The sequence below is a fragment of the Castanea sativa genome, chromosome 3, assembly GCF_040712315.1.
Source record: "Castanea sativa cultivar Marrone di Chiusa Pesio chromosome 3, ASM4071231v1".
Lineage (NCBI taxonomy): Eukaryota > Viridiplantae > Streptophyta > Magnoliopsida > Fagales > Fagaceae > Castanea > Castanea sativa.
The window spans coordinates 3,638,383-3,651,726 of NC_134015.1; the positions used below are offsets into that span (position 1 = coordinate 3,638,383).

The following is a 13,344-nucleotide window of genomic DNA, read 5'->3' on the forward strand; positions in this document are numbered from 1 at the left end:
TACTTTTAATGCATGCTTAGACTCAGTGACGTGGATATGTTTTGTCAGTTTTGACCTTTTTTATGTTGTTAATTTCAACACTGCCATTGTGGTTCTCATGCATTCTCAAATAATAATAATAATAATAAAGTGGTCTTTTTTCCCCCTTAATTAATAAATAGTTTGGATTAAATATTTGTTATACATATTAATATTTTTAATTCATTTGGGAATCCAAACCGACTCTGGAAAATCTTACTTGGGTAAATATTTGAGGGTTATGTTAATGGGTAAATATTTATTAACAATTGTATAGGACAATTGTTAATAAACAATTTTAGAAAAATTTTTACATCATTCTCATTGAAATATTAAAATTTTTACATCATTCTCATCTACTTCCCTTTTTTTTTGGATGTGTAATATTGGCAGCTTTAATGCAAGAGAAACAATGTTGGACTTGCATCTCTTTTACAAAGAAGTGACTGTTAGGGGAGGATTTCATCTGGTAAGTTTCTTTTATTTGTCAAATTGTACCACATTATCTATTTCTTGAAGCATTATGATTATGCTATCTACATAAACTCTTTTCAGAAGTAGTTTCTTGAAGTACTAATGCAGTGATTATTAGGTTTTCTAATCCATTGAAAATGATGCTTTTATCAGATATTAACTTCTATGTTTGTGTTTTTCATCCTGCAGAAGGTAGAAACTCTTGCTACTTTTTTTTAGGAGTAGAAACATAATTCTAACAAATTGAGTACTTCCTTGAATGCAAGAAAAAGTTACAGTGTAAATTTTTGGTTTTTCTTAATCCAATCTTCACATATTTACAACAGTATGAACTTGTTCAAGACCATCAAAGGCGGAGCCATGATTTCAGTTCAGGGGGACAAATTCCCCCCCGTTGCCACACCTTGGCTCCACCTTTGAAGACCATGTAATTATGTTAAGAATGAATTTACAAGGCACGGTTTGGACAATGACAAATTAGTCAACCAAAGAAAAAAAATGGAAGAAAACCATTATTTTTAAATTGCATATGCTCTTGTACTATGAAAACTACAGTATTCCATTCCTAAATCGAACTCTCTTGTGCCACAAACAAACCATTGTCATGAATTTAGGATTATATGATTGTGTTTGCAGGTTACTAAAGATAGGAGATGGGGCGAAGTTGCGTTTGCTCTTAAATTGGAAGGCAACAATATGAAGTTTCATACTCAACTTCAAATACTTTATGCACTTTTTCTGTACAAGTTTGAGCTAACTTACTTCTATAGGGAACCAGCAAAAGCAGCTAAAGCTTCAGGTACAAAAGCTGATCTAATAGGTTCTGCCAAATTATGCTGAACTGAATTTGCTTCTGACAGACAAACTTCCAAGGAAATGGACAATCTAAAATATTTTTGACATTTTTGGTTATGTTTTCTATTTTACCTCCTTGGGGTTGGGGGTCTCTCTATTTAATTTCGTGTATAGTTGTATATAAATAAAGAGGTATTAAGAATTACATAAATAATTTGGTTATTGCTCAGAGTTGTTTCTTTCTACCACCTGAAAGTAAATTATTGGGACAATGTTGTAGAGGGCCGACCTCTTTAGAATGATAATTTCTTGGTCATGATGCAGATTGCTCAGGAATGAAGCGGAAGAGTGGGGAAAATTTATTTGATTTTACAACTATTGAAGATAATGTAGTGATGAAGAAGATGTGCAAGGACAATGCTTTTCCATTGTTGCCAGGTCCGTCATTGTAGTCGACTTGGTAGAATAATTTTCTTGACCTTAAACACCATTAAATCTTCAATTACCAAGTAATTTCTTAGATGAATCATGCACAGTTTTACTGGGAAATCATTTAAGGCTCAGAAATTGGAGAAAATTCTTCATATAGTGAACAGCTGGAAAAAAACCCTTCACATTCTTCGGTTATGGTTTACCCCTTTAATTGGTGATTGTGGAAATTGTTATTTTTACTTAAGATATAAAGAACTGAAGCATTGTAATAAAGTTCTTGGCTGACCCTGAAATTTTTTCCTCCTTAGTCAATAGGTAAAACCTAAATTCATCCCATGAATACAAAGTTCAACTTGGTAAATGGAACGTGGCCCAATGTTTTCATATTGTTCTTAAATGTTCCTACCTAAAACTCAACTAGTTGAAAGTAATGTAATTGAAACTGTGTTAAAATATGGGCTATTAATGGTTGGACTTGGCTCATAGGAGCTAATTTCTTTTCAAAGAGTGTGCAGAGAAGCAAATTTGTAGCTATCCCAAGGTCACTGGACACTGTAGAATTCTTATATGAAGTGATATGGATAGTTTAATTATGTTTGCACATTTTAGCAGGTCCTAGAACTGCAGAGCCAAAACTGTCCCCACAGACGCCATCCAAAAACAAAGAGACAAAGAAACGTCCAGGTGCTCAACGGGGGCAAAGGACTGCATATCACATCTTCATGAAGGAGGAATGTACTCGACTAAGGACTGTTCATGGGGAGAGTTTGGAGCGCCAAAATGTCCGAGAAATGGCACTTGTTGCATGGAGAAGCCTCTCCGAGAGGGAGCGACAGGTATGACTACACCTCAAGCTAGAATATATACCTGTAGGCCTTCATGAACTTTAGTTTGTTTAGAGGATTACACAGCTGTAGAAGTGCAGCTGAATGTTATATGTTTTGTTAATTTATATGACTTACAAGTGTTAGTATCATGTCTGTGTGCGTCCCCTACTCTCACTATCTTTCCCATATTCTTGCAGCCATATATCAAGGAAAGTATGAAAGAAAGGGAAAGAGTGAAAGAAATGGCTGCCTTCAAAGAAAGGGAAAAAATGAAAGAAATGGCTACCTTTAACGATTGCCAGAACCTGCAAAACACAAAGACTCATGAGACTTGCCTGGATGGTGACTACCATGTAACTTTGGAAACTGAGGTGGAGAACTTCCTTGTGCCTGATGAATCAACTGTCAACTTGGCCATTACAATGATGAATGACCCTATTCTTCAGATTGACTGCTTTGGGTCTCTCAACGTACCAGCTGAAGGATCCAATTTGCTCTAGAGCTTCAGTATGTGGAGTTGCTTTTGTGATGGGGGAAGGTTCCCTATATAAATTGGAAGATGGATACTTTTACTGTTTGTACTGTTGTACCCTGTCTTTTGCATATGGCAGTTTTTTTCTCTTGAAGCTTTTGTACATGTGTACATGTTTGCCATCGGCCATATGAGCTGCTATCATTATCTCTTTTTTGTTTAGGCAGCAGCTAAAAGGGTGGAAGTACATTACAGACCCTCCACTTGTATCAATTTTGTATCAGTCAAAGGTGTTTTAGTTGACCTACCACAATATTTTTTTAATCTTTTGGTTTCCTTGGAGAAATTCTTGAACAGAAATGCTAAACATGTTCACTTTCCTAAGCTGAAATCATGCTGGCAAAGACGCAGTGGTAGTCTTGGAAAAATCATGCACTTAATTTAGCCCTTCTGCCATTATGTTTCAGGCTGGAGCAATATTTTCTCAATTTGTCTTGTTGGCATGATTCAGTTTATGAAATGAATAGCTGAAATGTTTATCACCTTCTTTCTGGATCCTGTTTACAGCTTTTGGGGGCTATGGCCTATATCTATTTCAAAGCTTTTGACACCTTTCTTCTCTACCTATCCAAACTTGATGAATTTCTGTCTAGCAAAATTGTCATAAAGTATCTAAATGCAGTGTTGTTGATTTTTTTTTTCTCCAATTTTAATTGGTGTAAGGTGATTAAAAAAATATCTTTTCTTAAACAGCTTTGTCCACTGAATTGTCTGAACATAAACTGTGTGACAGAAAACTATCACAAACATAATGTGAAAATAGTATGTTTATCCCAAGTTTTGATTGACATTGAAGAGAAGGAAACTTCACTCAACACCATAGTGAGAAGCTTACAATTGCTTTTGGACTACTTAACACAACACCGGAAACAGCCATCCATGTTGTGATTACTTGAGGATGTGTGAGGAATGCCAGTCGTAAAGCTCATTTCTAAAGTTTACAACTGAGAGAGAATTGTGAGGGACTGTGTGCACCATCATAATTTCAAAAATGGAAGACGTTCATGCAAGGATTATTGGTAAGGTCTCCTTAAGAAAGTTGGGGGTGTCAATCTGGAGAGGAAGCAGAAACAGCAGGGGTTAAGGTTAGCAATGGAAAATTTGATCCAAACCTCCAACGAACAGAACAGAAACAATGATTTCAAATGGAGATGGTATACTTCAAGATTGAAAAAAAGAAGATTTTTTTGAAATCTAAATTCCTGCCCAATTTGATCACATGTTGATAGAGAAGACCCCAACTAAAAATTGACTTTATAGTTTTAAGTTCCTGCCATACTTGGTGGCATGTTAATAATGATTGAGAAGACACCAACTTCTAAAACATGAAAACTAGACTCCCGGAATAGATATGTACATCATTGATGGCCTGGACAGGTCAACAAGAGAACCCTTCTTTTAGAAAAAATTTCTAATTCTGACAAACTACTTGAGCCTGCCTGCTATTAATTTATACACACACGAACAAGCTTATCTAGGCAATCTAAGCATGAATATATGGAGAAGAAGGAGGTCACTACACAGTGTGAATTGTGTAGCAAGTTAGTGCCTGGAAGAAAATTGAATAAAGTAGGGTTTTTTTTGGGGGGGCGGGGGGGAGGGGGGCTTGTATATTCAGATTTTGGCTTTGGCTATTAATTATTTACATTGGAATTATGTTTTATTGAGGCAACCTGGACAATTTTACTTGTTTAGGCATGGAATCAACTCTTGGAATCCCATGAGTTCAAGAACAGAAATTGGGAAGTTATATTGAAACAGAAATGATTATAGCCTTCTGGACTATTTTCGTTAGGAATATCTAAACAAGTTTAAAAAAAGAGTCAAGGTTGCATATAAACTTAGCAATAAATTATTCTTTTTACCTGGTCTTATTCCTTTTCATTTCAGAGAGTATTCTACACATTCCATGGTAGTGCCATCAGAAGATCTATCATATTTAAGCATTCCTTTTCTGTAGGCTTCCATCTTAACTAAGACTAAAAGAATTCAAAACTTGATTAGCTGGGGAAATTTTGCTACTTAAAAGTCAGAGATTTTCTATTGATTTCCACCCACTTTAATTTATCATAGAGATTGACTTATCTTTAATCAGAAAAGACAGTTTCAATGCACCTTGAGTCTCTCTGAGCACTTCCAGCTACTGATGACAAAATCTGTATACATGGCCTTTCAAGTTATGTTACCCTCCAAACAGAATGATCGAAATATTACCTATATTCATCATCCCTACATACTATATCACACCAAACCATACAAGTGATGATTTTATTTAATTACAGTGATTTACACGTAGGTACTGGGCCAGGAGGCTATACAACCATGATAAACTATTGATAGAAGTTACAAATCACATATGGGATGCTTTACTTATTTGCTAAACTGCACAGAAGAAAACATCAAAGATGTGATTTAAACCTATTGTGACATATTTTGCCACACTATCTCTATTTTATACCATAGTATACATATTAATTCACACCTTCTTCTCACAATCTGGTTTTGTAGGCAGGCATTCGGTTATATAAAGATGGTGTCTCTCAGTTGATGATCCTGAAGGATTACCATAACTTTTATAACTCTCATTCTTATCATCCTCACTGTCGTTATCTTCGTCGGAAGTGTTGCTTTCCTTATTCTTATTATTGGCATCAACTGTTGGCACTGAACCTAATATTGGATTTCCCTTTGTGCTTGACTTCTCAGGTTGATTATTTGGCTTTACATCAGTTGCACCATTGGTCACCTCTTCTAAGAGAAACCTTTTGGCATCACCTTGGATACAAAGCAAGAGTAATCCACAAGCACCCAGAACCACAAGTACTGTCTTCATGATTAACCTGCACTTAAAAACCAATAAGTGAATTTTATGAGAAGTTTAAGCAACCAAACCAAGATTAACATATAATTTAACAATGCAATTACAAATCAAATGAACCAAACAATGTCGAACATCTTGGAGCACCTTATCTTCTTTCTCAGTTTCTATTAGATGTAGATGATGAATATTGAACTCAAGGACAAGAATTTATAGAAGAAATATCTTTGCTTAATCATGATTAGTAGGAAATTAAAATTTTGAATGCAGGCAGTAATTGTTGAAAATTTAGTGGAGCAAACACAATTTCATGCCCTTATTGGGAAGAACTGTGCACATGTGCTCAAAAGTTGGCAGCCAAAGTACTAACTATGAAAATGGGTAAATAATCAGTGGAGATTTTCAGTGATGGCGTGAGAATTACATGGTGTTATTACTGTTGTAGTCTGATTATGTTGCATTTATAGGGTTCCACAAGTGGTATATGTAGCATACAGTTTATCATCACTATGTATGTGCCTGTGCTATTCATGGTCCAATAGTAATTGAAGGATAGAATTATAATGTCATGAATCTAATTAATCATCCTAGAATTATAATGTCATGAATCTAATTAATCATCCTAGAATTTATCTGGCTTTTGTTAAATTGTAAACAACTTGCTCCTTCACCTAAGAGGAATGGTTATCACCTAAAAATCCAAAATTGAGAAAAGTACAAATTCAAATTCTACAGGCTCTAGGAAATGTCCCAAAACACAAGGGACCTTATTTTGAATTTTAAATTGAAATTTATAATAAAAATAAAAAATAAAAATAGTAGAAGTGACTAATTAAAGGCCAAAATGAAAGAATTTAACCAACAAGCAGCATAGGTTGTGACCATAAGGCAATGAGTTTTGATCCTCATGACGATTTCCTTTAAGTCACCAAATTTCACGTGATTCTGTATTTTGGCTCAAATAATTTCTATTAGTTCTTTTCTACTTTCTAAACTTCTTGCACGTTTGACTTCTGATGGACTCTGACTTCAAGGAAAGTCTTTGATGTCTGTTATACATCATTTCTATCCAGCCAAGTTGTCACAAAGTATTGAGGGATGTTGGATCAGTTCATTTTTTCTTCAATTTTAATGTGCAAGGTGATTAAACAGTATTTTCTTAAACAGTTTTCTCCATTGAGGTGTCTAAACATAAACTGACAGAAAACTATCTCAAACATTATGTGAAAATAGTAAAACCCATTAATGTTTATCTCATGTATGTTTCATGTCCTAAGTTATAAAATTTGGAATTATGTAGAAGGATGGATTCAAAAATCCTTTAACACTTGCCACATGGTCATGGAAGCACCCAATCATATGTGGACTAAATGCTTGCCAACAATACAAATGGATGTCGCCTGACATCTATATCTTGTGTCTTAGCCAATACTCAATAGCAAAGGAAAGATGAACACAACAATGACAACCACAAAAGCACACCATCCTCCAAACTCTCCCAGAAAACAATCCTAGACTTGTTAAACACAAAGTGCTGCACTTCTTTGCACCATCTAAAGCTAGATCATTGCATTATACTAAAGAGTGGCCACATTCAAGACCATCATATAGCTGACACCTTAATAAAATGCCCTGCAAATTCTCATTTCAACAACTTTGGCTTTGCTTTGAAGGTCTTTGATTATGTCCTGAATCCCAATGTTTTGTATGGAATATTTTGATCAAAGGATGTCTAGGGAACAATGAACTAATTGAGGCTATTTCATTTTATCATAGAGCAGTATGGGCAAATTCTAGGCCTAATAAGTTTACATATCCTACTCTGTTCAAGGCTTCCACCATTGCATGTGCCATTCAAGAGTGCTTGAAATTTTATTCAAATTTGTTGAACCATGACCTTAGTGAAGATGGATACATAAAAAGTGCTGGAATTCAAATGTACGCATCTTTTGGATGTGTTAGGGAGGTGAGATGAATGCTTGATCAGGGTGGAGACTCAGATGTTATTTGTTGGAATACTTGAAATGTGGAGATGTGAAAGCTGCTAAAGAATTATTTGAGCATATGCCAGATAAGAATATTGGCTCTTGGAATGCAATGATCAATGGTTTAGCTAAATGTGATATGATTGAAGTGGATAGGAAATTGTTCGTTGAAAAGGAAAAAAGGGATGAAATATCTTGGACTGCTATTATAAATGGTTCTATAAAAGGAGGGTATTTCATGGAGGCCTTAGAAGTCTATAATAAAAAGCAAAGAGAAAAAATTAGGCCAAGAAACTTTGTCTTATCAAGTGTTCCAACTGCCTGTGCCCATGTGGGGGCACTTGATTAAGGAAGGTGAATTCATGCCTATGTTGAAAGGGATTTCATGCACTTGCATGCAGTTCTAGGGACTGCTTTGGTGGATCTGTCCGCCAAATGTGGGCGTCTTAATATGGCATGGAAGGTTTTTGGAAGATGAAACTGAAAGAAGTCTTTACTTGGAATGCCATGATAGGTGGGCTTGCTATGCATGTCCAAGCCAAAGATGCAATTGAGTTATTCTCCAAGATGCAAAGGGAAAATTTGAAGCCTGATGGAATAACTTTTGTGCGTGTTTTAAATGCTTGTTCTATTTCAGGAATGGTTGATGAAGGTCTAGCATTTTTGGATTCTATGAACAAAGGCTGGGAGATGGGATGATGTTGTGAAAATTAAAAAATTGTTGAAGGAGAGAGGGATAAAGACTATTCCTGGGAGTAGCATGATAAAGCTGGATGGCACAGGTGATGGTTCTCATATCACATACACAAAATAAGCAATCTGCTTGATGCTAAAAGGATCTTTGAGAGACAACATACGGAAGGTTGTTCACAAAACAACTCCCAAGTTTTGATTGACATTGAAGACGATAAGGAGCTGCACTTCAATCTCATAGTGAGAAGGTTGCAATTGGTTTCAGACTACTCAGCACAACACCAGGAACAACCATCCGTATTGTGAATAATTTGAGGGTGTGTGAGGACTGCCATACAGTCACGAAGTTCATTTCAAAGTTTACAACTGAGAGATAATTATGAGGGAATTTGTGCACTCTCTTCATTTCAAAAATGGAAGATGTTCATGCAAGGGTGCTGGTGCGGGTACGGGTGCGGGTGCAAGTGCAGGACTCGGCAATTTTTGAAAAAGGTAGGTGCGGGTGCAGCGGGACTCGGCAATTAAAAAATTATTTAAAATATTTTTATTTATATTTTTTTCTATATATTTTTACTATTAAAATATTCTTAAAAAACATATTACTATGCCTTGATTCACAAAACAAAGAAAGAAGAAAGCAAGAAACACAAAACAAAACACAAAACCAAAAAGAAAAGTAGAAAACACAAAAGAAGCAACAAATATTCAAAATAAAATTGAGAAATGACAGATTTAGAGTTTTTGGGTCTCATTCAAAGCCGATTTCGGCTGTTCCGGCATGATTCAAGGCTGATTTCGGCCTGTTTCAGCCGTTTCGAGCCTGTTTCGGCCGTTTCGGTCACCGGCCGATACGACTCGATACAGCCGATACTTCCCCATTTTGGCCAATTATGGCCGATTCGGCCCGAATCGGTGCAAATCGAAGCCGAGTCAGCGCGATTCAAGCCACGTCGGCGCGAGTCAGCTGAAAAGAAAAAGAAAACACGTGGCAGATGCGGCCCGACGCGCGAGCAGCGGCGTCCCTCTCGCGTCGCCGCGTCGGACGCGGGTGCGGCACCTCTGGCGCCGCGTCCGTGCATCATAGATTGTGATTAACAAAAAGTTACTGGGCCAGGAGGCCATACAACCATGACAAACCATTGATAGAAGGTTTCAAATCACATAGGAAATTCTTTACTTATTCACTAAACACATCAAAGATGTGATCAAACCTAGTGTGAAATTTTTTCCACACTATATTCATTTTTTAAAGATAGTTGACATATTAATTCACACCAACTTCTTCATGGAAAGCTTAACAATTTTCTCGATAAGGCTGGCATGCAGTTATATAATTATAGTGTCTCTCAGTTGATGATCCTGAAGGATTACCATGACTTCCATAGCTCTCATTCTTATCATCCTCACTGTTGTTATCTTTGTTGGAAATGTTGCTATCCTTGTTCTTATTATTGGCATCAACTGTTGGCACTGAACCTAATAGTGGATTGCCCTTTGTGCTTGACTTCTCACTCAGGTTGATTGGTTGGCTTTAAGTCAGTTGCACCATTGGTCAACTCTTCTAAGAGAAACCTTTTGGGGTCACCTTGAATACAAATCAAGAGTAATCCACAGGAAAATAGAACTACAAGTATTGTCTTCATAATTAACCTGCACTTAAAATCAATAAGTGAATTTTATGAGCAGTTAAAGTTACCAAACCAAGATTAAAATATATTTTAACAATGCAATTACAACTCAAATGAACAAAACAATGTTGAAGACCTTGGAGCACCTTATCTTCTTTCTTCTATTAGATGCAGATGATGAATGTTGAACTTAAGGAAAAGACTTTATAGAAGAAATTTCCTTGCTTAATCATTATTAGTAGGAAGGTAAGATTTTGAATGCTGGCACTAAGAGTTGAAAATGTTAGTGGAGCAAACACAATTTCTTACCCTTATTGGGAAGATCCGTGCATGCGTGCTCGAAAGTGGGTGACCAAAGCAGTAACTAGGAAAATGTATAAAGCATCCATGGAGATATTTCAGTAATGGTGTGAGGATTACATGGTGTTATTAATATTGAAGTCTGATTAGGTGGCCATTATACGGTTCAACAAGTAAGTGGTATATGTATGCCTGTGCTATTCATGGCCAAATAGTGATTAAAGGAAGACAGAATTTTAATGTCATTAAACAACTTGGTCCTTCACCTAAAAGGTACAAAAATGAAAAACGAACTTAACTTAAGATTTGGGATGTTTGGGCTATTTGGTCCATATATATTTCACCTTTAATCCAAAATTAGTCTTGGCTTATGTTACCCTGACCATTAGGCCCCTTGAGCAGCTCACCTACCCAAAATGCAGAATAAATTAAAATATAAAACTAAAACAGGAAAGAGAGAGAGAGAGAGAGAGAGAGGGAGAGAGAAGAGAGAAAAAAAATAGAGTGGTCACCAAGTGGACAATGCAGTAATGCACATGTGGTGAAACATGGATTAGTGGAGATGGACAAATAAATAGTGCTGGAATTCAAATGTACGCATCTTTTGGACGTATTAGGGAGGCTAGACGAATGCCTGATGAGGGTGGAGAATCGGGTGTTGTTTGTTGGAATGAGATGGTTGATGTTTACTTGAAATTTGGAGAGTTGGAAGCTGCTAAATAATTATTTGAGCATATGCCAGATAAGAATGTTGGCTCTTGTTATGCAATGATCTTTTGCTAAATGTGATATGATTGAAGTGGCTGGAAAATTGTTCCATGAAACAGACAAAAGGGATGGCATATCTTGGACTGCTATTATAGATGGTTATATAAAAGGAAGCCTTGGAAGTTTTTAATAAAATGCTAAGAGAGAAAATTAGGACAAGAAAATTTGACTTGTCAAGTGTGCTAACTGGCTGTGCCCATGTGGGGGAACTTTATCAATGAAGGTGGATTCATGCTTATGTTGCATGGAATTCCATGCTCTTGGATGCAGCTCTAGGACCTGGCTTGGTGGATATGTATGTCTAATGCGGGAATCTTGACATGGCATGGAAGGTTTTTGAGAAGATGGAGGAGAAAGAAGTCTTTACTTAAAATGCCATGATAGGAGCTCTAGATGTGGATGGCCGAGCTAAGGATGCAATTGAGTTATCCTCTAAGATGCAGAGGGAAAAGTTGAAGCCTAATAACTTTTGTGGGTGTTTTAAATGCTTGTGCTACTTCAGGAATGATTGATGAAGGTCTAGAAGTTTTGGTATTGAGACTGAGATGGAGCATTATGGATGTGTAGTAGATCTCCTAGGAAGGGCAGGGCTCTTGGCAGAGGCAGAGGAGCTTACAAATTCAATGCCTATGGAATCCAATGCAGCTGTTTATGAGCACTCTTGCATTCCTGTAAAATGCATGGAAATTTTGAATTGGGTAAAGGAGTGGGAAGCTACTGCTTGAATTGGAACAAGAAAGTGATGGACATTATGCACCATTGTCAAATATCTATTCCAAGGCTGGAAATGGGTGATGGTTCACATCCACAAAATAAGCAAATCTACTTGATGCTGGAAAGGAACTTTGAGAGGCTTCATATGGAAGGTTATAAAAACCTCCCAAGTCTTGATTGACATTGAATAGGAGAAGGAAACTGTACTTCAACACCATGGTGAGAGGCTTGTAATTGCTTTTGGACTACTTAACACAACACTGGGAACAACCATCCATATTGTGAATGATTTGAAGGTTTGTCAGGAATGCTATTCAGTCACAGAGTTCATTTCAAAAGTTTACAAAAGAGAGATAATTGTGAGGGACTGTGTACACTATCATCTTTTAAAAAAATGAAAGATGTTCATGCAAGGATTATTGGTAAGAAAAGTTGAGTGTCAAAGTGGAGAGTAAGTAGAAACAACATATGTTAGGCATTGAAAGCTTGATTCAGATTAGGGCCAACTCAATACATTTTGGGACATAAAGGCAATTAATTGAAGTGGAGTTTTTTAATATTTAAATATTAATACTTAGATTGCCTGGTTTTAATTTATACATACGCTAAAATGTTTATGATTGCAATGTATGCATGGATATATAGCAAGTTTTTGCTAGGAAGAAAATTGAATAAAGTAAATTTTTTTTTTTTTTTTTGGTAGTTAAATTGTGTAATCATATTTTGGATTAGGCTATTAGTTCCCTAGATTGCTTCTGAGTAGGGGAACTGAGGCTGGTACTGCAGCACTTTGGAATTATGTTTTATTAAAACAAAAAATTATACTTGTTAGACCTTACGTACGTATGATTGTTGTAGGCAAGTAATGGCCTCTACATTATGAGTAAAATGACTACCATGAAGCTCTTGGACTCCCATGAGTAAAACAACAGAATTTGAGGCTTTATTGAAACTGAAATGATGAGGTTCTACATGATGAGTGAAATGCCTTCCGTTTTCTTATTCTTCCTTTTCTTTTTTTCATTAGGAACATCCAAACAAGTTAAAAAAGAGTCAAGGTTGCACATAAACTTTGACAGAAGTAAATTATTCTCTGTACCTAGTCTTATTCCTTTTCAAGTCATAGGGTATTCTACACATTCCAAGGTAGTGTTATCTGACGATCTTTCATAATATTAAAGCATTCCTTTTCTGTAGGCTTCCATCTTAAGACTAAAATAATTCAAAACTTGATTAGTAGGGAAAATTTTGCTGCTCAAAAGTCTTGAGATTTTCTATTTCATCCCAATAACTATAATTTTTCTTGGGAGATGGGTGTTACTACAGTCAGAAAACAAAGCTTTAATGCACCTTGAGTGTC

General features: G+C 36.2%; 1 protein-coding gene and 2 pseudogenes across 1 annotated transcript; all 3 read left to right on the forward strand.

Moving 5' to 3' along the window:
- Positions 1 to 1,622: 1,622 nt before the first annotated feature.
- LOC142627944 (uncharacterized) lies at positions 1,623 to 3,146 on the forward strand. The gene is made up of 3 exons (XM_075801846.1): positions 1,623 to 1,725; positions 2,332 to 2,555; positions 2,744 to 3,146. Exons 1-3 carry the CDS (start codon positions 1,623 to 1,625, stop codon positions 3,044 to 3,046), a joined length of 630 nt encoding a protein of 209 aa, XP_075657961.1. The 3' UTR covers positions 3,047 to 3,146.
- Positions 3,147 to 6,160: 3,014 nt separating this feature from the next.
- LOC142627945 (pentatricopeptide repeat-containing protein At5g66520-like) lies at positions 6,161 to 8,580 on the forward strand (annotated as a pseudogene).
- Positions 8,581 to 9,297: 717 nt separating this feature from the next.
- Positions 9,298 to 12,410, forward strand: LOC142627946 (pentatricopeptide repeat-containing protein At1g08070, chloroplastic-like; annotated as a pseudogene).
- Positions 12,411 to 13,344: the final 934 nt, after the last annotated feature.